This window comes from Xiphophorus couchianus, chromosome 22, assembly GCF_001444195.1.
Source record: "Xiphophorus couchianus chromosome 22, X_couchianus-1.0, whole genome shotgun sequence".
In the NCBI taxonomy this organism is placed as follows: Eukaryota; Metazoa; Chordata; class Actinopteri; order Cyprinodontiformes; family Poeciliidae; genus Xiphophorus; species Xiphophorus couchianus.
The window spans coordinates 28,503,145-28,525,938 of NC_040249.1; the positions used below are offsets into that span (position 1 = coordinate 28,503,145).

At 37.7% G+C, this 22,794-nt stretch overlaps 2 protein-coding genes across 3 annotated transcripts; one reads left to right on the forward strand and one right to left on the reverse strand.

Annotated features, from left to right (window-relative positions):
• Positions 1-1,613: 1,613 nt before the first annotated feature.
• Positions 1,614-11,839, forward strand: rbm45 (RNA binding motif protein 45). 2 transcript variants are annotated; one of them, XM_028006612.1, is made up of 11 exons: positions 1,653-1,928; positions 3,553-3,675; positions 4,031-4,157; positions 4,316-4,441; positions 4,532-4,702; positions 6,149-6,269; positions 7,790-7,880; positions 8,631-8,788; positions 8,874-8,949; positions 9,544-9,674; positions 11,459-11,839. In XM_028006612.1, exons 1-10 carry the CDS (start codon positions 1,653-1,655, stop codon positions 9,658-9,660), a joined length of 1,386 nt encoding a protein of 461 aa, XP_027862413.1. In that variant the 3' UTR covers positions 9,661-9,674; positions 11,459-11,839. The 2 variants fall into 2 exon arrangements, with proteins under 2 accessions (XP_027862414.1, XP_027862413.1); XM_028006613.1 differs by having other exon boundaries at positions 1,614-1,928; positions 4,532-4,690; positions 9,544-11,839.
• A 1,501-nt stretch (positions 11,840-13,340) lies between these two features.
• zc3h15 (zinc finger CCCH-type containing 15) lies at positions 13,341-21,822 on the reverse strand. The gene is made up of 11 exons (XM_028006614.1): positions 21,603-21,822; positions 17,141-17,242; positions 16,892-16,997; positions 16,636-16,788; positions 16,440-16,531; positions 16,130-16,312; positions 15,365-15,445; positions 15,189-15,254; positions 15,001-15,111; positions 14,182-14,311; positions 13,341-14,051 (listed from the first exon to the last, which is right to left on the reverse strand). The coding sequence occupies exons 1-11, from the start codon at positions 21,675-21,677 to the stop codon at positions 13,858-13,860; spliced, it is 1,293 nt and encodes a 430-aa protein (XP_027862415.1). The 5' UTR covers positions 21,678-21,822; the 3' UTR covers positions 13,341-13,857.
• Positions 21,823-22,794: the final 972 nt, after the last annotated feature.

A 22,794-nucleotide genomic window follows, 5' to 3' on the forward strand; every position in this document is an offset into this window, starting at 1 on the left:
GGCATAAGATAAAAAATTGTTGTTGGTATTTATTAAATTGAGAAAGCTGAACAGAAACTCCGAGTACAATGGGTCTAGCCTCAACTCTGTACGGAATATATTTGATAAAGTTTTGAATATGCCAGACCAAAATGGAGTTCATTTAGTACACAAAGAGTAAGAATGGAGAAGTGTGGCTTCTTCAATATGGCATTTGTCACACAGTGGGGATGTTAGGGAAAATTTTACGTAACTTCACCTTACAGTAATGAAGCTTGTGAATGATTTTAAATTGAATAAGACAGTGTCTAGAATTGGCAGAACATTTGTGAATATTCTCTAGCAGCCTTCCAGAGTTCGTCACTTATCTCCTTTCCTAATTCCTGCTCCCAGCCTGTTCTAAGGCCCTGCATGAGCGGCGAGGATCTGGATAATAACAGGATGTAAATCTGGGAGATTAGATGTCCTTCCCCATCATCCAGCTTCAAGAGTTCATCAAATTCATTACGTATTATATTCTCTAAAGTGTGCATGTGTTTTTTGACATATGCTCTGACCTGTAGGTATCTAAAAATGATTAAGACATGGAGTTTTTTATTTTGGTTTTGCTCTCCCTCACCTCAGTAGCAGAGCAGTGGCTGCTCTACTGCACATAAGACCCCTGTCTGTCTCTTGCTCCATCTTACCATCATTCACTAACAAGATAACAGGATTCTTAAACTTCTCTTCAGGCAGACACTGACCCCAATCTGGAGGAAGACTGACGTCCAGTAATGACAATCAACCAACACCGTATAGATAAATGCTCTCATCTGAAAGTGAGTCAGAGTTTTTGCTTTATGGTTGAAAGTGAGCATCAAGTGGGAAAACCTTGGTTTTTGACTTTCACATCTTGTCTATCAAGTGAGATGGGATTGGACAGGCATCAGGTGCTGACTAGGTGTTCCTGGTCAGCACCTCGCTATGTTTAAGTCAACAGCTCCCAACATTTTTGGCTGATTTCTATCTTAGATTCCATCTACTCTGGGTGTAGTTTTGTTTGATTGGGTTAGTTGGGTTCACTTTGCTCCTGACCTGACCACCATACATCGGTTGCATATTACTCATAAACATTCACACCCCACACCAATACTTTAATGAGCCCTACAGGCCATAAATCAGTTGTTTTGGTTTGTATTTCGGGTATAAATTAAGTAAAAAAATAACCCTCAATTGGTTGATGTAATTATAATTTTTTCCATTGGACGGCGCTAAATCCCCGCACAGTAAATAGTTGAGTTGGAATTTCTACAATACATTATATGCAATAAGGACCAATAAAAGCAAAGTTATTATAGAAAACAATTAAATGAAGATATTACGATAATATTTTCCTATTTTTTCGTAACGGAAGTGTAATTCATAATCTATTTTTTCTCGAAACGAGAGAAGTTTGAGACGATCAAATTTCTTGTTTTAAACTCATATATTAAAATGTTTATATCAATATGTAACTTTTGGGTTGTTAGGAACACAGGAAAAGTCGGAAATATCCACAGTTTGAGATCTGCACTCGTATCTGTAACCAATTAACAGCGAAATAGCAGCTTCGAGAACTAGCGCAGGGTTTGTTTGTTTTTTTCTGAGGAGGAGCACCCAAACGCATCACTGGCGACTGCAGAAGAAAAGCAAAGATGGAGGACAGCTCTTCAAAACAGATGCCCGAAAACCTGGACGACCCTCCGAACAGCCGTCTGTTCGTGGTCACCAGTCGGTCTGTAACTGAAGACGAGCTTCGGGAGAGTTTTTCGAAGTTTGGGGAGGTTCAAGGGGTCTGGCTGGTCAAAGACAAGCAGACAAAGGAGCCCAAAGGCGTCTCATATGTGAAGTTCGCTAAGTCGTCACAGGCCTGCATAGCCATGGAAGAAATGCACGGAAAAGTGCTGCAGGAGGGGACTAAACCGATAAAGGTACGACTAAAGGGCTGGTAATAACGGAGAAGTTATTAATATTATCTGTCGATGTTAATATGTAAGTAAATTCGGTTAAAGCTGTGGCTAACATGCTAGTGGCTAACCCGATAACAGCTAACGCGTTACTATCATGTTAGCTATTCTTAACCCTCTGATGAGTAAGTGTTTTTTTTTTTTAACCCGGTGAGGTCATTTCTTTGCAACATCTTTGCAATGTAAAGTTTTCATATTTCAGGTATTCCTCAAAAATCATGTTACTGATATTATACAATTATTTTTTTTTTAACTTACCTTTTACAAATTTTAAGAAATAGCACTTTTTAAATTACTACCCCATTCTTCCGTTAGTCGGTCAATAGCTCTGTGGTTTCATTGAGATTTCTTCTTTTTTTAAAATCAAAAATTCATTCCTGCTATTTTTGGAGGAAAATAGTTTGTTTTGAACAGGTCTCCCTTCTTGTTTTGGATCTATATTTTGTCAAAAATATAGATTTTTGGCAATATTCTTTGTATTTTTGCCATTTTGTTATGATGCATAGCCATAACAACAGGGTGGTTTACAACAGGGAGCAGCTGATCAACACTGGAAAAGCTGAAATAATACCACAGCTGAAGCCAGAAAACCCAGAGGAGTTGAAAAGGAGGTGTTGTGGATGCAGAGCAGGAGCAAAAAACAAGATTTTGGATTTGCTTTATGCTAATGTCAGGGATGCATGTCTCCAAACCAAGACCTCCTATGGGGAAATCTGACCATAGACTTGTTGTTCTATGTTCTGAATTCAAACCTCTGGTGAAGAGGCTACCTATTAGGAAGATGGCTGTTAGGAAATGGTCACAGGAAGCAGAAGAGGCCCTCCAAGTTTGTTGCAACTGATTGGACTACTCTCTGCCAGCCACATGTAGATGACATCAGTGCCATGAATGAGTGTGTGACTGACTATGTAAACTTCTGTGTGGACAGCAACATCCTTACCAGAACAGTGAAATGCTTCCAGAATAACAAACCCTTTATCACCAGCGACTTAAAGAGGAGTATACAGAAGCAGCTCAAAGTCAAGATTAGAGACTGCAAGGAGAAGTACGAGAATAATCTGGAGAATAAACTGCAGAGGAACAATATCAGAGATGTGTGGTCATGGATGAAAAAGATCACAGGGTTCAAGCAAAATGAGGATCAGATTGATGGAAGCCTTTACAGAACAAATGAGCTGAACACATTTTTCAACAGGTTCAGTTCAGGAACAATTTCATCATCATCATCCTCTCCTGTCCTCTACCATACAGACATCCCACCTTCCTCTGACCCACAGCTTTCCTGTCAAACCTCAGATGTCCTATCTTCTACCTCAGTTATGAACTCTTCTGCTTCCCCAAGTTTGTATTCAACCAAGTCAGGAGATGCTGCTGCTCCCTTTGCCTCCCCCTCCCATTTTCTGTATCTAGAAGTTTTGAAACGGCAGCTGAAGAGACTGGATCAGAGCAAGGCTGACCATCCCCACCATCTGGGGATGGTGTCAGCCCCAGAGTCCTGAACGAATGACAACAAAGTTCTGCTTTGTCTTAATTTATGAATATGATTTATCAGACTATAATATGGATGTTGTTTTGTGTGTTTTTTTAGGTGTTTATAGCACAGTCACGAGGATCAGCCAGACACAGAGACGTTGAGGATGAAGAGCTGACCAGGATCTTCATCATGATTCCCAAAACTTTCACAGAGGAGGATCTAAAAAACACATTCAGAGTAACTACTCTGTTACAATATCATTTTGTCATTCATTTTAAAATGTAAAGCAAATACAGTGAAATATTTCAAGTCTTTTTTTAAGAGTACACAGATAAATCGGCCCCAATTTCCTTTGTTTTGGTGGATGAGTGATTGGTCAATACTTAGATGTGAAACTGATCTTATCTTCCTCTACAAAGGAAGGAAGACCACAGAAAACTCAGGTTTTTAAGAAAGTGGCTGCTAATCAATTAATTGTTAATCAATAAGACCAATCAACTTTAGATTACCTTGCATACCTGTTCAGAATATCAGAGCAGCATTTGTTTAATTTCTGTCCCACGACTGTTTTCCTTCTCTGTATGTCTTCCAGGAGTACGGAGATATTGAATATTGCATCCTCATCAGAAACAAGGTCACAGGTGAAAGCAAAGGCCTTGGCTACGTGCGTTACTACAAACCCTCTCAAGCTGCCCTCGCCATCGAGAACTGTGACAAATGTGAGTCTGTGCCGGGTCGGTCCACTGGTTCAGGTTGTAATGTGGAATTTATCACTTGAGGAGAAGCTTTGGAAATGTTCATAACAATAGACTTCATGAATTTGAACCTCAGCCAATGTCTTGTTGGTTAAATACAAAAACTGTGGTACCGTCTCCAGCTTACAGGGCCATCCTGGCTGAACCACGCAGTAAAAATAACTCCTCCGAAGATTACTCTGCAGGAGGGGTGAGGGGGGGGGATTACAGCTCCAATGACTCCATGAACCAGTACCCCATCGTCACCCGTATGCACTTTAAAAACACATGGAATCAAGCATTTGAAATATGAACTTTTTTTCTGTTTCTTACCTTGTTTCTGTTTTTCTGTACTACAGCTGATCAAGGAAACTACTCCATGATGGACTACCGCCAAAGCGAGTTCACCCGCTCTCTAATGATGTCCACGCGGGCCGCGCTCACCCAGGAGCAGATCTTTGCTCTGTTTGACCTCATCCCAGGCATGGAGTACTGTGAGCTTCACAGGGACTCGTACGGTATGAGCAAAGGTAGTTGCCCCCACTGTAGATTAATTCTGTTTTGTGTTTTATCAGGTCTGATACAGATTGTTCTCACCTTTCTAATGGCCTTTGGCGGCAAATGGAGGTCGATGCATGGTCGAGTTAGTGAGCAGTTGTGAAGTGGGGGGTGGAAGGGACTCTTTGTTACATAGCTTGAAAACTTTGAGTTACAATATAATGGTTTCACAATGTCGTCATGTTTACACAAAATGTTGGTTTAAGAACAGCATAAACTATGTTGTATAATAAGTAAAAATATTCAGTCCCTCCAGTGTTTTGCAATAGTGGAATTTCATGCAAAATCAACAGATCCCCACATTTTTTCTCACTAATGTGTAATTGTGAGTTTATTGCAAAATTTCTGAAAAATTTCTGGTTAAACATTAGTTTAAGTGACTAACTCCCACCTGCAGGTGGCAGTATATCTTGTACTACACTGATGCTTCTTTATGTGAAGTTATAGTCTGTGATTAATGTGGCGCGTAATAAAATGAAGTTATTTAAGTTCTTTAAAGAGTGAAAATGTTTGTGTCCAAACAGTCCATTTTTTTTCTTTTTTTCCCTTTTCTTTATAGGTTTTAGTGGCTATAGTGGCCTTTATTTGCTAGTAATTGACAGGAAAGTGGATAGTGAGAGAAGGGGTAGGACATGTGGCAAAGGTCGCCAGGCCAGGAATCGAACCTGTGACAGCCGTGTCGAGGACTAAGGCCTCCATATGTGGGTTGTGCTTAATCCCTGTGCCACCACAGCACCTCTTTTTTGACTTTTTTTAATGTGAAAATTTAGAAGTGGTGTAATGCGGAAAAAAATAAATAAATTTTGCAAATAATTCTAAAGGAGCACCACAAAAACAGTGATTTTGACTGCAAAAAAATTAAGTGTAAAATCCTGGAGGGACTGAATATACCACAGACCCATCAGACTATTATTATTATTATTATTATTGAAAAGTCACTAATATCAGTAACTTTATCAGTAAGTGAAACACATTATATAGATTATTTACAAACAGATGTTTGCAATATGTTATTTTTGTGTATTATGATTGTTCACCTTCAGATAATGAAAATATCACATTTACATATCAGAACAAAAAAACTAAAGTATTTTAAAAACAGAAATGTGGTCATACATCTCAGTAAAATAACTTCCAACTATTGGAAGAGTATGATAGGAAAGTCTATAAGCTGTTTAAAACCTTGATGCTGGTAACTGGGCCGGTTAGGACCAAACCCTGGCTTTGATGATGTCATCACACATGGCAGGTCAGGTGTCTTGGATCAGTTTGTTAGCAGATATCAATGGGGACTAAACAAATCTGTTCAGGAAAGCTTCACGGAAACATTTTCATATAAAGCAGAAGTTTTGGTGTCAGCAGTTTGGGTTGGTTCTGATTTTAGATCATTTTAATTGGGCTCCTCCGTGTGCCTCCAGGTCACGCTCTGATTCGCTACAATAATCTCGGATCAGCAATTTATGCCAAAGAGAAGCTGAACGGCTTTGAGTATCCACCTGGCAACCGAATTCAAGTGACTTTTTACGAAGATGGAGAGAGGTACTAAACACACACACACACACACCACATTGCTTACGGTAGCTTTGGATGTTTTAGAGACACTGTCAGTAGTCTTTCTAATAAACAGTCAATTGGCAGAGCCTTGAAAATGTTTTCACACCTCTTGTACGTCATCACATTTCGTTTCTTTACAACCACAAACTTCAGTGTGTCAGTAGTGGTATGTTAAGCAGTACAATGCAGTTGAAACCAGAATTGTATATACATACAATAAAAAAAAGTCTGAAGTTAAGTCAGACCAAACTTTTTCTTCTTTTAGGTCACTTAGAAATAACAAAAGTATTTCTATTTGCTAGTGCCACAATGATGACAGAATGTGTCAGAGATTTATTTATTGATGTCTTCAAAATCAGAAGTTTACATACAGAATGCTTACTGTCTCTTTAAACAATGAGGCCAAGCCCAGGTGATGATGCCGTGGCAGCACAAAGTTTTGACAAGTTAACTGACACGTTTGAGTTAATTGGAGTCACGCTTGTAGATGTATTTGAAGGCCACATCACAAATACGCAGGTTTCTTTCTGACACAACGGAAAGCCAGAAGAAATCAGCCAAGATATGACGTCAGTTCTTTGGAGAAAATGTGGGCAGGTCTGAAAAAGCGTGTGACACTGCAGAGACCCACAAAATGGACTCAGTTCCACCAATTCTGTCAGGACAAACCAGAATTCCAGCAAGCCGAGAAGCTTGAGGAAGGAAACCCAAAAGGTTTGATCAGAGTCGTACAGTTCAAAGTCAATACTACCAAATACTGAGGAAATGTATGTAAACTTCTGATTCTGACGAGATTAATAAATACATCTGTCATATCCTTTCTGTCATCATTGCGACATTTAGTAAGTAGAAATAAATTAGGTAATTTCGACTAACCTAAAATAAGAGGAGTTACAGTAGGTCAGATTTAACTTCAGACAGAGGAAAAGAGAAAAAAAATTCTTACTGGGTGTATGTAAATTTATAGTCTCAACCATACCGAGGGGGGGGGGGGATCAGACATTGTTATCAATCTGTTCAGGAAATATATTACAAATCAAAATCTGAGAAGTGTAAACCCCTTTACTCTGATGCAGCAAAATCAAATCTAGTGTCGCATGTCCTCCACCTTCTCTCATCACCCATCAAATCAGAAGTTATGTATTTAATCAATTGAGTCTGTCTGGTTGTCATATAATGTTTTCAGAGGTTGTATTAAAAGGTGATTCTACAAACATTCGAAAATGAAGACGGACTGACCTGTCGTAGAATTAGGTTAATTAATATGTAATATTGATATGACCTGCAATAAATGTAACTCAAAGTGTCACAAAGTATTAGAGATCCTGAATGCATTGTACTATATTGCAATAACACCAAAATTATGGCATTATTACAATTATTCAATTATGGCAAAAAAATTCAGTCTGATTGGTTAATGTTGTTTCTTAGCAACTAAATGAGAACTTGACTGATAGGAGGTAGCGGAAGAGCGTCTGAGTGCTAGTAACATTGTCTGTGTGCAGCCCTGCAGGCCGGATGGCCTCTCAGTTTGTTACAGCCCAGATCCTCTCCTCAGTGTGGAACGGAGCCTCCAGCAGTATGATCAAACCCACTGTGAGTTTATTCACTTCCTGTTCTCTTTCCAGCTCCTCCTATTGCAAATACATTCCTTCACATGACCAAATAGGACCCCAGTTGTAATTAACAGATTTTTGCTTAAAAAAAAAAAATATATATATATGTAATGAATTGGTTTCTTCAGAATTTCACAATTGTTTTTGTAATTGTTTTTTTTTTTTCTTACAGTCAAAATCACAGTTTTTGTGGTGCTACTTTAGAAATATTTGCAAGGAATTTTGTGATATTAACACTTATGTGTGAAAATAAGTGGGGCTTTTTGTTATTCACCATATTGACTCAACATCCAGGTAGTGTAGAAGAAATGTGAAATACTGCCACCTATGGATGGACAGTAAATCAATTTTATCTTTAATAAAATGTTCTTGCTTTGAAGATTTAGTTTAGCAAAGTTTGGATTTTTTTTGTTCGCCAATCCTCTTTAGTCAACCCAAGAACTACCAACTCTGATTCCAGGTCATGTGAAGGACTGATTGAAATAAAGCAACTTTTATAGATATTTTCTGTCATTTGTAAAAAAAAATAAATTAAATAAAATAATTCAAGGGGAAAAAAATTGATTAAAATCGTAAATCAGATTTCAATCTGATTTGATTATAGCTGGAATACATATATTCCAGCCATACTGCCACATGCAGGTGGGAGGTAGCATCTCTTAAACCTAACGTATTTAGTAAAACTAATATTTCCCACCCAGATGTGTGAAAATGCGTCTCTCTCCACCAGGGGTACTCGTCTGTCTCCCAGATGTCTCGCGTTCAGACGGACGTCACCCTGCCGCCTCTCAAGAAGCTCGCTCCATCCGACAGTAAGGCCAAAGAGCGCCTCTTTGTTGTCTTCAACCCCTCCCCGCTGCCGCTTGACGTGCTGGAGGACGTCTTCTGGTAAACGTCGTCACTCCACTCCGTCGCCATGTTTCTGCGTTATCACACAGCTAAAACATGCCTGCTAATGTCCGTGTCTCTGCAGTCGCTTCGGTTCCCTGATCGAGGTCCATTTGGTTCCTGGAAGGAAGGTTGGATACATGAAATATGCTGACAAGCAGGTGAGTCTCTCAGGAATGAATGAATAAAGTCAAGTTTATTTGTATAGCACATTTCATCAACAATTCAAAGTGCTTTAGATCATAAAAAGTTTTTAATCCTGGAAATGTTCTTCAGGTGGTAAAAGACTGACTTTGTAATTGTCTTTATGTGGCTCTGAATGTTCAGGTCAGATTTCATCACAACACCCAGATTTCAGCCTGATCTCTAGTTTCCAGCTGTAATAACTAAAGCTGAGTGCTGAAGTCCAAAGATAAAAACTTCGGTGTTGTTTCTGTTCAGCTGAAGAAAGTTATTTCACATCCTTATGTTGATTTGTTCTAAGCATCTGTTCAGTGCTTGGTTAGATTCAGAGTTAGTTACATGTAATGTGTGCATCATCTGTGTAATTATGGTAACTTTTTTCTCCTGCCAGCACAACGTGAGCTGGCAGGAGGATGTAGATAAATGGGAGTCCCAGAATTGAGCCTTGGGTTACCACATGTGATTTCTGTCTGCTCTGATGAGAAGTTACCTACTGACACACAGACAGAAGTGTGAAGCCTGGTGGGTAGGAGTTGGTGTGAGTTTCACTCATGTGTCTTTGTGCATCTCAGTGTGCAGATGAGGCCATGGCCGTGCTCCACGGTCGGATCGTCAACGGAGTGAAGATGAAGGTGATGCTGGCTGATCCTCCGCGGGAGGAGTCTCACAAGCGGGCGCGGACCTACTAGACCAGAACTGGCAGGTAAGGGTTACATTTTAAGGAACATAAGCCAACGATGCCTAAATGTTGTACACACTTCTACAGGGTTTCCCACAGAAAACTTGCTAAGCCTGGTGGTAGGAGCACCAGGGCAGTCACCCTGTGGCCAACCATGTTTTTGAGTTTTTTTTTTTTTTTTTTTTTCAATTTACAGGAAATTTTAAAATATGAGTAGGTAATTATGTATTGTTGGAATATATTATTAGCAATACCTAAACACCAACTGTAAAATCTTAAAAGGCAAACAAAAAACTGTTGTTTCAGTCACTTCATACTAATTAAAGTGTCCAAAATGTATTGGTCCTTTATCCATGACTTGTCACTTTATTTGCTGAAGTTCTTGGCATGTAGACCAGTACAAGACTGGCAGTGGTTCCGGAAACCTATTACAACAAAACAATTCTTAGCCTGGTGGGGGCACAAGTCAAGCCTAGTAGCCTGCCAGGCTTCTAAAACTCTGGGGGAAACCCTGTATCTAACACCTCAGATCATTTCTCATGGTATTGTAGTTAGAATTGTGTGCATGAGTTTCATATAGGGCTGGGCGATAAGGATTAAAAATAAAATCCAGTTTAAAAAAAAAATTCTTTCAAACCAGATCCATTTTTTAATTTTAAACTTTTTTTTGTTGTTGTCTCTCTTTTTTAGGCTTTTTAAAATGATTATTATTTTGCTCTCCCTTTTCTAAAATAGAAATGACAAAAGATATTTTCAAAAAGTGGATTTATTTCAATCATCCCTTCTGTGAGTTGTATGTCTGAGCATCAGGGCCAGGCTATGAGAATGTTTGTTTAGATCACAGAATGCGGTCATAATATTAGCAGAACCCCCCAGAAAAAAAATCCATTATGAAATATGTAAAAAGCACGTAAAAAATTACAATAGTGTAACTATCAGAACCTGATGTGACCACCTCAGTTTGTATAGTTCTTCTAAATAAAGTCAGTTATTTGCACGTTGTTTTAAAGTTCTACTACTGATAATAATTCAATGCTGATGTGATAAAAGATTAAGTATTATTTTAAAAACTGATTAAAAAGTATAACTTCACAAGATACTTAACATTTTAATTACAATTTCTTATGTCATAGTTCTCTTAAAATTACCACTTTAACTCTCCTAATATTATGAGTTTATTCTGATAATATTATGACTTTATTCCTGTAATTAAAAAATAAAAATTTTAGCCTGGCTATAACAGTTCATGGTAGAGGTGACCTGTATTAAAAGTGTAAATAATTAGAAACTGTGAAACATGTTTATCAAACAAGATGAATTGGTGAGAAGAAAAAAAATCCAAATTTTCCAAAAATGAAGTCTTCAAAATATGATGAATTGAAAACGTTGATTTATTGCTCAGCCCTAGTTTCACAATAACATATGCAAGTTACAGAGCCTTGCAAAAGTCTAAATATCCTGCAAACCTTTTTCATTTTGTCGTGTTTTGTTCAAAAACCTGAGTCTGGTTTAATGGGGTTAAATATTTTAAACGTTCATTTTTAATAGAAAATGTTTTATTTAATTTTTCTTTGCTCAGTCAGGTTGGACAGAGACCATCTGTGAAAGTTTTTTTAAAAAAAATGTTTTACAAAGACTTTTCTAAGGCACTGTGTCTGTCAGCTTGCATGCTCTGGATTTGTTGTTCTGCTTTCATTTAGTTCCTTATTTCTTATTTAAAGGTAAAGTAAACTGACAGCTTGGTAAATGAAGCTGAAAAGATGTCACCCCATTTCCTGTTAATAACACTGCAGCTTTTTGTTCCCCAGGCGACTGTTGTCATAACAAAACGACACCTGACCTGACAGACCAACAGACACCAACATCATCTCCTGACCTCTGACCCGACCCTTTGCCTGACTCGTATTCAGTCAGTAAGCGTCTCTGTGTTTAATGATGTTTCTGTTTCATTTACGTTTCAAACCAAGACTTTGTGGGGAAAAAATAGGCTAAATTTGGAGTTTGGAAATGAGCTAGATTATGATTCAGAAGATTTGTTTTTGCTAAACTGTAAGCAGGATCCTATTGTCTGAGTTTAAAGAACTTGACCTGAACAGTCAGATCAGATATGTAAACCCATGCTGAGCTCAATTGAATGTTATTTGGACTGATTTTCTTTTTCATTAATAAAAAGTACATCAAGGTCTGCATTCAGCGTTTTTTATTAATGTTTTTTATTGGATGCTATTGTAGTGCTATTGGCTGATAACCAGCACTTATCAATATTACATATTTTCCTAGACTTTCAACACTTTGTAAAAACCATCTGCATCTCTGCTTCAATTAAAGATCCCAAAATCCTGTTTCATCACTACCTGTCACATGACCAAACAAATACCACATGACCAACTTTCTGAAACCTTCTTGTTGCTGTTTGCAACACGATGGAAGTAAACTCTAATTTGGCTAATATTGGCATAGTTTTACTTATCAGAGCGATCCTAATATGTTTAAAAAAAATTTAAAAAAGGCAAATTGGCTGATACCAATATATATTGTGCATCTTTGATATATAAACTAAAAGCTGTGCGTATAATTTACACTTTTACCCTCAAGACCAGTTGGGTTCCATTGACTCCCATACGAGCACATTTTTAGGTAAAGACTAATAAATTGTTGCTGATGTCCAATATTTTGGTAGATTAGTGATTGGTGGATACATGAAAAACTGATCTGACTCACTGTTTCAAAAGTCTAAATATCAGCCATGGTTCCCCTTTGTTTTGCTGTTAGAGGGTTAACTGATAGAGCCCACCACTGTTGCCAACTTTGTGACTTTTCAGACAAAAAAAATCGGTACCGGCCAAAATCTGAATGTGGTTTTTTAAAAATTGGCGTTCAGCCGAAAAACTGCAATCGACTCACACATTTCCCATGAATAATATTTTACTAAATCTATTTAACTTGCTTCAACGTTAACCAATAATAGATTTTAGGTGTTACAGGACATAGGTGGCCTTGCTGTGGATGTGGTTCATATATTTTGTTTGTAAAACTCAAGTCTTTAAAGGTTAAGGAAGACACACAATGACTAAAAGAGCCCAGAAATAAAAGCTTCATCTGTAAAGTCAAAGGAATAACCAGGTTCTCCCAGCATTCTCCCATGTTTGGGTCAGTTAAATCCATCCTAAAGAGATTCCTGCTTATTGTGATGCTTAGGTACAGTTGTGTTCAACGTCGAGGTTTTCATTGTTTTAATACCCACCAGGTCAAAATGTAGATCTCAGTAAATTAGAACATAGCAACCTTTAAGTAAGTATTAAACATTTTTCATTAAACCCTCAACTGTATGAAATTAATTTGTTCTGATGTAATACTCTAATCTTTGAAGGAATCAAATGTTTTCTAATTAAGTGGAAAATCACAGAAATAAAGCTTTGAAAAGATCAGTCTGTGTGTATTTGATCTGTCAGTTGTTGCTGAAATAAATGAACTTTTCAAATCTCATTGCTGTGGAAGTCTGTTTCTGTTCTTTTTATTCCAAGTATCAAATATAGATAAAAGCACCTTATGACCACTGTACAGTGGAGAACCAGTCATACTGTGTGCTTGTTAGATCGCACCAATCACATTTCTTTTCTTTCTCAAGTGACAAATCAGGAGTAAAACACCAGATAAAAGGTGAGTTAAAGTAGAAGAAAAGACAAACACTGAATGTAGAGTAATTTTATTTCATAAGGAGGGATCTCAGATTATTTACAATATGGAGCTGGGAATGAGTAGAAATCTGGTCTCTGAGTGATGCTCATGAAGAAAGAGCTGGATTTAAATTAAAACTGGTCTGGCACCAGGCTGAAGTTTTAAAGCAGTTTAATGAAATTATGGATTTGTTGAGAGACAAAGTGCATCTGGAACTCTGGCATAAAAGGAAGTGACACTTCATTTCAGATTTATGCCTCGGATTATTAAATATATTACTGAACGAATCACAAAGAGAAAGTTGTAGGCCCAGATTGTCGCCCAGCTGTGGAGATCTGCAGAATGATGCAGGTTTGACAGTCGGCGCTGAAAACACAGGGCGCAGAGACAGGAAGTGATGTCATGAGATAAATCAGGCTTTATTACTGGAGTCTCTGAAAGGTAAAATCATTCAAACGTCTGGTCTCTTTGATGTTTAGCTCCATGCATCTGTCTGTCGTTCCCTTTAATTACTTGGTCCTCCTCTTCCTCAGTCCTCCAGCCCCAGCGTGTTCAGTTCTTCATCCAGCTCCTCCAGATCTTCTCCTGTGAACAGATTTTCATCAACGGGAACGTCCTCCTCTTCGTCTTCTCCGTCCTCCCCGCCTCCCTCCTCCCCCCCTCCCTCCGCTCCTGAAAGCCCGTTTGCCTCGCCGCTGCCGCAGGCTGAGTTTAGTTGATCCTCTGCAAGTAGAAGAAAAATGTCAGGCAAAAATCTAAACATGTCCACTCTGTGAAACAAAGTAGGAAAACAGTCAAGAGTTGGACGGATTTAGGTCAAAGTGGACATTAGCTGGTTTATCCTCTTCCTCACCGTTGTCTCCTGTTGCCACCTCATTCCTGGAGCTGAATCGGTCTGTAGATGCTACTGTAATACCCGAATGGTCCACCTCTTGTGGAACGAAACGGGATACGTCTATGTCCTGGACATCTGTAAGATCAGTCTGAAAGAGAAGAAGAAGGAAGTTCAGAGACGTTTCATATTATAGCAACACATTGGGATAAAAATGTTTGTTTTATGTAGTCTATTTCTTTAACATAAGGGTTATATAACACTTAAGAGAAAAACAGGCTGCAGGTTCTTTGAATTAAGTGTCAAATCCAACAGAAAATAAAAGAAACTAAAATTAACCTCATTTATGCCCCACAGAATATCTTTAACCTTTGGCAGGTTTTAATAAAACTTGAAAGTGCATGAAACTACATGCTGTTAATGTCCATTTATAGTTTTGATGTAATTAATACAGAGGTAAATAAGTTTACTGATCCCATCTCTAGTAAAAAAAAAAGATAAAGGACATTTGGTACTAATAAACTGTAGTATGGATAGTATTTTAATATAAATGATCCTTTCTTTAGATTGAAACAAACATGGCTACAGAAGCTATAGTCCAATATAAAGTACAACTCTGCCACCTGCTGACACAAATCAGTACTGCAAAATTGGATCATTTACCAAACTTTTAAATTTATAATCACATCTGAAAGATCGAATAGTTTATTCTAATATTAACAACCGTTTCCATATTTATAAAATCATGAAGTCATGATAAACCTGGAAAACAGACTTCAGATGAAGTTTTTATCTCAAACAGAAATTAAAACCAATACATGATCCTTTTTATCCAGTTACCTCTTCCTCATCCTCTTCCTTCGTTTCATCTGCGTACTGAGTATCATCAGCTTCGTCGTCGTCATCGTCGACCAGCTCGGGCCGGAACTCAAACACCTCACGGCCGCTCACCTGGACAGACACCACTGGGTTGAAAGATGCAGGTCACGGTAGAAACGTAGGGCCTTCAGAAATAAACATTTACTCACAATGAGTGACTTGCCAGCCTTAAAGTCCGCCTTCTTCTTCTCCAGCTCCTCCCTGGCTTTATCCACCTGCAACCAAAAGCAGAAACTGGACCAATCAGAGGCGGAGAGCAGCTTACTTCTATAGCAGTAAGCAGGTCAGGAACAAAATCGACACTGATGGTGAAAAGAACTCCAACCTTCTCCTGCCTTTTCCTCTTCTTCCAGGCCAGGAAGGTCTCCAGGGTGATCCGAGTTACGTTTACTCCCAGAGCGGCCCGCTGCGCATGGAGACACACGTCAAAACAGAACCAGGGAACCCAAACGGTGACATGCTGAGAGTCATGTCAGCATGTCATGACTGACTACACGACACGGCCAAACGTTTGACTCAGAGAAAACGTTTAGCTAGAGAAGTAACATAATATTGGTAAATAAAAGCAATATTAATATCAGATATTGATATTAGCCCAAATTTTCAAAACTGTGCATCCATATATGCAGTTCTTGTAAACACAGATTGAACTGTACTGAATTAACTCTGCACATTTAAATTCATCAATACCTTCTGAAACTTGGTCAAACATGTAAAAACAACAAGTTTCATTTGTTCAGTCAGAGCAAATAGGACGAGAACAGCTAATGTAAAATAAAGAACCTGAAACTGATAAAAACAGGTTGGCTACTTTGGTCAAAGATGTAAAAATAAACAGCAACAAACCTTTCAAATGGTTCAGAAAGAAACAATTAGGAATTATCAATATAATGATAAAAAATAAATCAGGATGTCTCTGAACATCACACTTAGAATTAGATTGAATAGATCTGCCATTATGGTTCAGGCACATTGTCATTAATATCTGACCTAGAATTTTTCTCAGTATTGCGACTGACACAGATTAACATCAGATCAGTGCATCTCTAGTTTTTGACCATCTTTGTTTACGAGCTGCTGTCTGTCTCACCTCACTCTCTATCAGCTCCTCCAATGAGATCTCCTCCTCTTTCTCCTCTTTCTTTTTGTCTTTCTTTAGTACAAAACCAGGTGGCAGGGCGTGCCTGTACATACAGTTGTCGCCCCCTGCTGGACACACCCAGAACCAGCCGTACTTGTTATTTTCTATGGCTTCCAAGAAGTACTTACACACCTGCAAAAAAGCAAACAGGAGAAATGATGGTGTGTTTGGGGGCCAGTAGGTGAAGTGGGACTGTTTCATTACTACTTTTGAGTTTGACAGAATGTTTTGGGTTTTTATTATTAAAAAATACACTTACTATTTGTGTTTTGGCTTTCTTCTTCTCTGCTTCTCCGTGTTTTTTGTTGACCACTTCCTCCAGCTTCTTCTCATCCCAGTTCTCCATAGTGTCTGAATGAAGCAGGAAGCAGAAAATTAAAGATTTGAAAGAAATTCCCATTTCTAACTCAGGAAGCAGCTTTGAAGCTGCCTAGCTGAACGGCAAATCCACCAACCTTTCTCCAGGTCTTCGTCTCTTTCGTCCACATAGACGCTTCTCTTCTCACACTTCCTCTCCATAGACAAGTCATGGCTGAACTTACACTTGTCACCTTTAGTACATTGGCCCTGCTTAAAGAACGCACACAGCACTGACTTTGGATCGACACCTGAACACAATTCAGACAAGAAAACGGTTAGTTGGACAAACAATGACCAGTTTAGACCAGATTGAGGCCATAAAGGGAATCGTTTTGGCTGACTGTGTGTTACCTTTACTGACTTTCTGGGCAGCAACTACAGGCTTGAACAGCTCATTGAGTTCGTCGAGCTCTTTCTTCTTGTCAGCCTTTTTAGTGGTCTTATCTGCCTCTGCAATCTGAACACAAGAATAAAGATACCATAGAGTTTGGATCAGATTAGCTAGCTTTAGCAGAGGGTTTGTCTAGACTTCAGGTAAAATCCCTGTAGAATTAGAGAAACACAGACCATTTGAGCATTAAGCAGATAAAAGGTGCTGACCTGTCTGGAGCTCTGCTGTCCATATTTGACCTGCTGTGTGACATTCTTAATGTACTTCTGCTGCTTGGCACCTTTCTTGTTCTTCAAGCCAAAAGTCTTGTCCTGAAAAAGAAACAGTCCCATCATTAAGATCCACAAAAAACACCCAAACCAAATCTTGATAACGAACTATAGTGAAAGCTGTAATACTCTACTTGTGAAAGTAAATCTGTTCTTTCTGGCCCTCTGATAATTTGTATTGTTACACTGCTGGATGAGACATTAAAGACAAGCATAAAAACATCATTCTGCTTTTGTGTTTACATTTATTTTCTAATTAAAGGACAACAACTGAAGGAAGGAAAGTAATAATTACATGGTGACCACTGGTGTGGCTCCATAAAAAACTAATTACAGCTTTGACTTCAGTGTAATCAAAACCTAGAGACAGCTGGTCGAAACATTTTCATTGAGTCACGAGTCTTTTGGTTTTTATTAAATTACTGCTCTGTTCAAAAAAAGTTTACATAAAACAGTGAAGCGTTTCCAACCTCTGGCTAAAAAGTTATTAATTAAATAACTTTTTGCTTTAAATAAGTTAAAGCAAAACAAGTTAGAGGAGGCACAACTTTATAAAACACAACCATGTTTAAAAAACATTTGGTGATCCACAATGTTCAGTACTGAGAACCAGGTTTTTTGTTTTTTTTATTGACTGAAGTTATGTTTTAACTGACGATATGTTACAAACGATGATATTAGTAATGTAAATATCAGTTAAATTAGTTCAGAGTTAAATGAATGAATTAGTAAAAACAGAAGAAAAGTAGTAGATGATCATTAGAAAAAATATATAAACGTTAATAATGAATTGAGTTACAAAATTGAAATTATGCAAAAAGATGTTTTGAGTTGTGACTACAGATCCTAAATTTTATTAGTAAACATGATATTTTTATCATTACCACTGTTGTGATAATAAGTGATAAGTACTATTTGACAAAAAAAACTCCAAAAAGAATAATAGAACAAAACAAAAACTGTTATTTTTATCACCTTTAGGTGAGTCAGTAATTATAGCTTCACAAACAAATCAGTGCTTTTAAAAAATACTAATTGTAATGCGTCTCTATAGGACACCGGTCAAATAAAGAATTGTGATTTGTATCCCCAAACTGCAAACAGAAACTATTTTTAAATGTATTGGTATCCATTGATAGTTTCATAAAACAAGCAGTGGAGAAAATATCAACACCAACAAGGGAGGTTTTAAAAATCATTAACTGGAACTTATGAGAACAATAAAGCAAAATTCCTGTAAGAAATTTATCACAATAAGTGATAATACAATAAATACATCAAATGAAATTGCATAATTCTGTTTTGGGGCATAAAATATTGCACATATTTCACTATGCATGTAGACATAAGAGACATTTGAAAACGAGGTGCTGGATCTTAAAATGGCTTCTTTCTTAAATGCTGTTAATCTTTTGTATTCTATAGCGATACAACATTTATCTATTAGCTACTTAACACTACACATTGAGATGGATGGTTTTTAATGGTTTTGGATAAGCAAACATTAGCAAGAATGATGTGTGAGATGCATTTTCTTTCTTTTCATATGTGTGTTTACCAACGCATGATGTGTCTTTTAACCTCATCTTGCTTAAGTCTCAGCATCAGAGAAATTCATCCATATGTTTATCTGTAGTCGCAATGGTTACTGCAATAGTGTATTTACAGGTCGGCATAAAAAAAAAATCACTCAGACAGCTGGAGCTGATCCAGAACGCTGGTGCTGGAGTTCTGACTAAGACCAGGAACATAAAGAACATCACAGTTCTAAACTCCTTTTAATGGCTCCCTGTAACTCAGAGAATAGACTTTAAAACACTGATGTTGGTTTATAAATCACTGAAGGTTTAGCATCACAATACATTAAAGATCTGCTGTTGTTGGATCAACCTTCCAGACCTCTCAGGTCTCCTGGTTCTGCATCTAGAACTAGAACCAAACATGGAGAAGCAGCATTCAGCTTCTATGCACCACAGATCTGGAACAAACGTCCAGAAAACTGCAAAACAGTCAAAACAGTTAGTGCCTTTAAATGAAGGCTAAAACCCACCTGGTTAGAGTTGCTTTTGAAACATAATCATGAAACATTAATCAATAATTTGATGTGTAATGAAGGCAAAATCTAATGTTTCAATTGTTGTCTGTGTTCTACAACTTTGTATTTTTGTGTTTTATGACCTAAAGCAATTTGAGATGCGCCATGCAAATATAATTTGCATAGCTCCAACTCAACTTTTTAAACTCATTTAAAAGCAGCAACATGTAAGGCTTTCTATTGTTCTGCTGATCCACTGGTCTAGATTCTCCACCAAATGAAACATTTAGAACTAATAAAAATAAAAATCCATCTATTTGCTATTTTCTTATAAAGTCTTATAAAGTTATGATGTCAGTCTCCAAGTTTCCTCAATACCTGACATCAACATACAGCAAGGAACAATGTGTATTTGATACACTGGAGATTCTTTTTCAAGTATTCAGCACTGTGCTTATGTTAGGCTTGAAAAATAAAAGCTCATCAGCCTAAAGCAGGCATGTCCAAAGTCCGGCCCGGGAGCCAATCACGGCCCGCGGTCAGATTTCATACGGCCCGCAGCTTCGGTCTTATAATGTATTATTTATGGCCCGCCTGCACTGTGAAACAGAATAAATAAATCATAAAACTTGAAACTGTAATTCCTCCTTTCACCAAATGGTGGCAGCACCACTTTAATACTATCAGTCTGCCTCCGTGCAGCGAACCGCTCTCCGTTCATTTCTGCCATGGCCACTGCAAAGAAAACGAGGAAAGTTTACAGTGAGGGCCGCCGCTTTCAAGAGAGATGGGAATTACAATACTTCTTCACTGAAAATCAAGGCAATTGTGCTTGTCTAATTTGTAATGAGATGGTTGCCTTGTTTAAGGATTTTGACGTAAAGAGACACTACCAGACTAAACATGCTAACACATACAACAAGCTAACAGGAAGTGACCGTGCTGAAAAAGTGAAGCAGCTCCAAGCTGCACTGGCATCACAACAGCGATTTCTTTGGGCCTGAGTCAAAAGAAAATACCACCAAAGCAAGCTACGATGTTAATGTTAATAGCTAAACATGGCAAACCTTTTACTGAAGATACATTTATCAAAACTGTGTTATGAAAATGGTGGAGAACATTTTGCCCTGAGAAGAAGCAAGAATTTGAGAAAAATGTTTACCTGGCAGTAACAGTGTGGCACTGAGAGTTGAGGACATGAAACTGAGTGTTTTGAACGGCAACGTCTGTCACTATCAGCAGTGAAGAGCCAAAAGAACATTTATGCACTTGGATTTATGGCACTTATTTTTATTAAACTCTTGAGTAAGATTTGGTTATGAACCTGTAGATGTGACACAAACTATACTTTCTGAAAGATATTGTAAATGACAAGAGCAAAATTCACTTGTTTTAAAATTTAATAATAACAGACAATTTTGCATTACTTATAACTCCTGTTTAAAATGTTCTTGAGGCAAAGATATTTTTAAACTCATGTAAATTTAAGGTATTTCATACAGTTTGTTCAATGTTATCTGACTCTCCAGATATGAATGAAAGGCAGAATTTGGGTTTTTAGAGTTGTTCTCGTCTGCCTGAGTGGCTTATATTTGGTTATTTTGTCATTTGAAAAATAAAGATAATTGTGACAATGAAAATTGTTTTATAACAGTGTGTATTTGCATGACACTTTTGTAGTTAAAAAATGTCCGAACAAACTATTGGCCCCCGGGCATCTTGACTTTATCAAATCTGGCCCTCTTTGCAAAAAGTTTGGACACCCCTGGCCTAAAGGTTCCTGGGTCATAATGGATGAATTATTGTTCATCACCCCAATTAAAGATCTAAGATGAAAATAATCTATCCTGTCAGGTGGCTAATGGACGTAGAAAGAGTTGAACAGTTAAAATGCATTAATAGCCTAATATGTCAGGCGCTCTGCTCAACTTTATTTCTATTTTGAAAATTTTTAGGAGACCATTTATACAAAACTCCCAGGTTGTCCATTACTTTTATGTGTGAACACGATGTAAAAAAACAAATAAAAAAACAGAAAAACAATACACAGACCATCAACACAATCCACGATATGTGAGCATTATCTTAAATATACTGCTAAATCTTCGCTGGACCAGTTTGGGCCCTTAAAGCAGCGACTGACCGCTTCAATACGAGCTTCGTGTATAAATGTGAATTATGACAACATCTTATATTAACATTAACAGTCAGTCAACTTCTTTCTAGACTAAAAAAAGAGACAGTAAAGTCAGATGAACATATAATTGACTATATAGAGCGAAGGAACTTTAACACTAACTTATTATAGCTTCCGTTAGCCAACGAGCTAACAGCAAACACCGACATGCTAACTCGTGCTATATTTACCTCAATGATCTTTTCCTTTTTCTTCTCTTGAGTTTTTTTATTTCCCGTAGCCGGAGCGGGCTTCTTCGGTGGCATGTTGGTTTAGGAAACGCTATTCTAGGAACCCGTGTGTCTGTTTGAGTCGGGTATTTCGGTTGGAAATGCACATAAACCAGTTAATGCTAGCAACAGGAGAGCAACGGCGGCGCCTTAAAGGCCACATGTGAGTTGTTGCTGTCTGGTGACGTCATCACCCAGCCAGAGAGGCATGACGGGTAATGCAGTAAGCAGTAGTAAAATACCTTTGTAAATCTTTTCGCGACGTCTACAAACCCCAAAATTTGGGGATAATTTAGTTTTATCCCAAAATGTACCTGACCTTTATATATACACACACTCACAGCTTTACGATAGTTAAAGTGAGACTTCTTCTTTGGATAGCAGCTTCTTTCTCAATCTGCTGAGCCTAATCAGCCATTTAGAGCTCCAGTGAATATGTGTAGTAGACAGTATTTAATGTCTCTGGAACCTGCAGCTGAGTGAAGTTCACAGACTTCATTGCATTTTTACAATTTGACCACTAGGGTTCAGTATCACAACATCTGTTTGGTGATTTAAAAGAAAGCAATCAAGATGGATCAATTCAAACGGTGAAAATCAAGTAACCTAATTTCTTCTAACTCAGCCCGATACCGGAAAAAAATCTATTTCTGCTGCAATAGATTTTTATGTTCACTAATAATCCTCAGTTTTCCCTGAATTTAATTGTTTTTGCTTTGACTCAGTTGATTCATGTTTGAAACGTCCAAATAAGGGAGAGAAATCAAGTCTCGAGTTGCCTGAGGCAAAGACTGCACAAACCGCTGCCATATGGTTATTCAGAAGATTACCAGGAAAAAATATTGTGTTACTGTTATATGTGATCACTCCAATAGCTTACAATATCGTCAAAAACTGATTAATGTCAGGATTTTAATTCAAAATGGGAAACTCATGTATTAGATAAATCCATTACATACATTGTGATGTATTTCAAGTCTTTGATTGTGGCTTATAGTAGACCCAAAATAAATTTCTTAGAAAATTAGAATAGTTCATACAGCCAACAAAAGTACACATATGGTGTAGTAGAGTATATGCATTCAGTACTTTCTCAGGGCTCTTTTTGGATGAATGGCCAATTATTACTGACTGGAAATATTCCACTGGATTT

Bases quoted from the DNA above. Each gene is read 5' to 3' on its own strand.
- zc3h15 (XM_028006614.1), bottom strand. From the start codon at position 21,677: ATGCCACCGAAGAAGCCCGCTCCGGCTACGGGAAATAAAAAAACTCAA. The intron at 16,998-17,140 runs GTCAGCACCTTT...TCTTGTGTTCAG, and splicing joins GACAGCAGAGCTCCAGACAG to ATTGCAGAGGCAGATAAGAC. The intron at 14,312-15,000 runs GTAACTGGATAA...CTTCTCTTTCAG, and splicing joins AGGAAGAGGATGAGGAAGAG to ACTGATCTTACAGATGTCCA.
- rbm45 (XM_028006612.1), top strand. From the start codon at position 1,653: ATGGAGGACAGCTCTTCAAAACAGATGCCCGAAAACCTGGACGACCCT. The intron at 4,158-4,315 runs GTGAGTCTGTGC...TACCGTCTCCAG, and splicing joins CATCGAGAACTGTGACAAAT to CTTACAGGGCCATCCTGGCT. The intron at 6,270-7,789 runs GTACTAAACACA...GTCTGTGTGCAG, and splicing joins TTTTACGAAGATGGAGAGAG to CCCTGCAGGCCGGATGGCCT.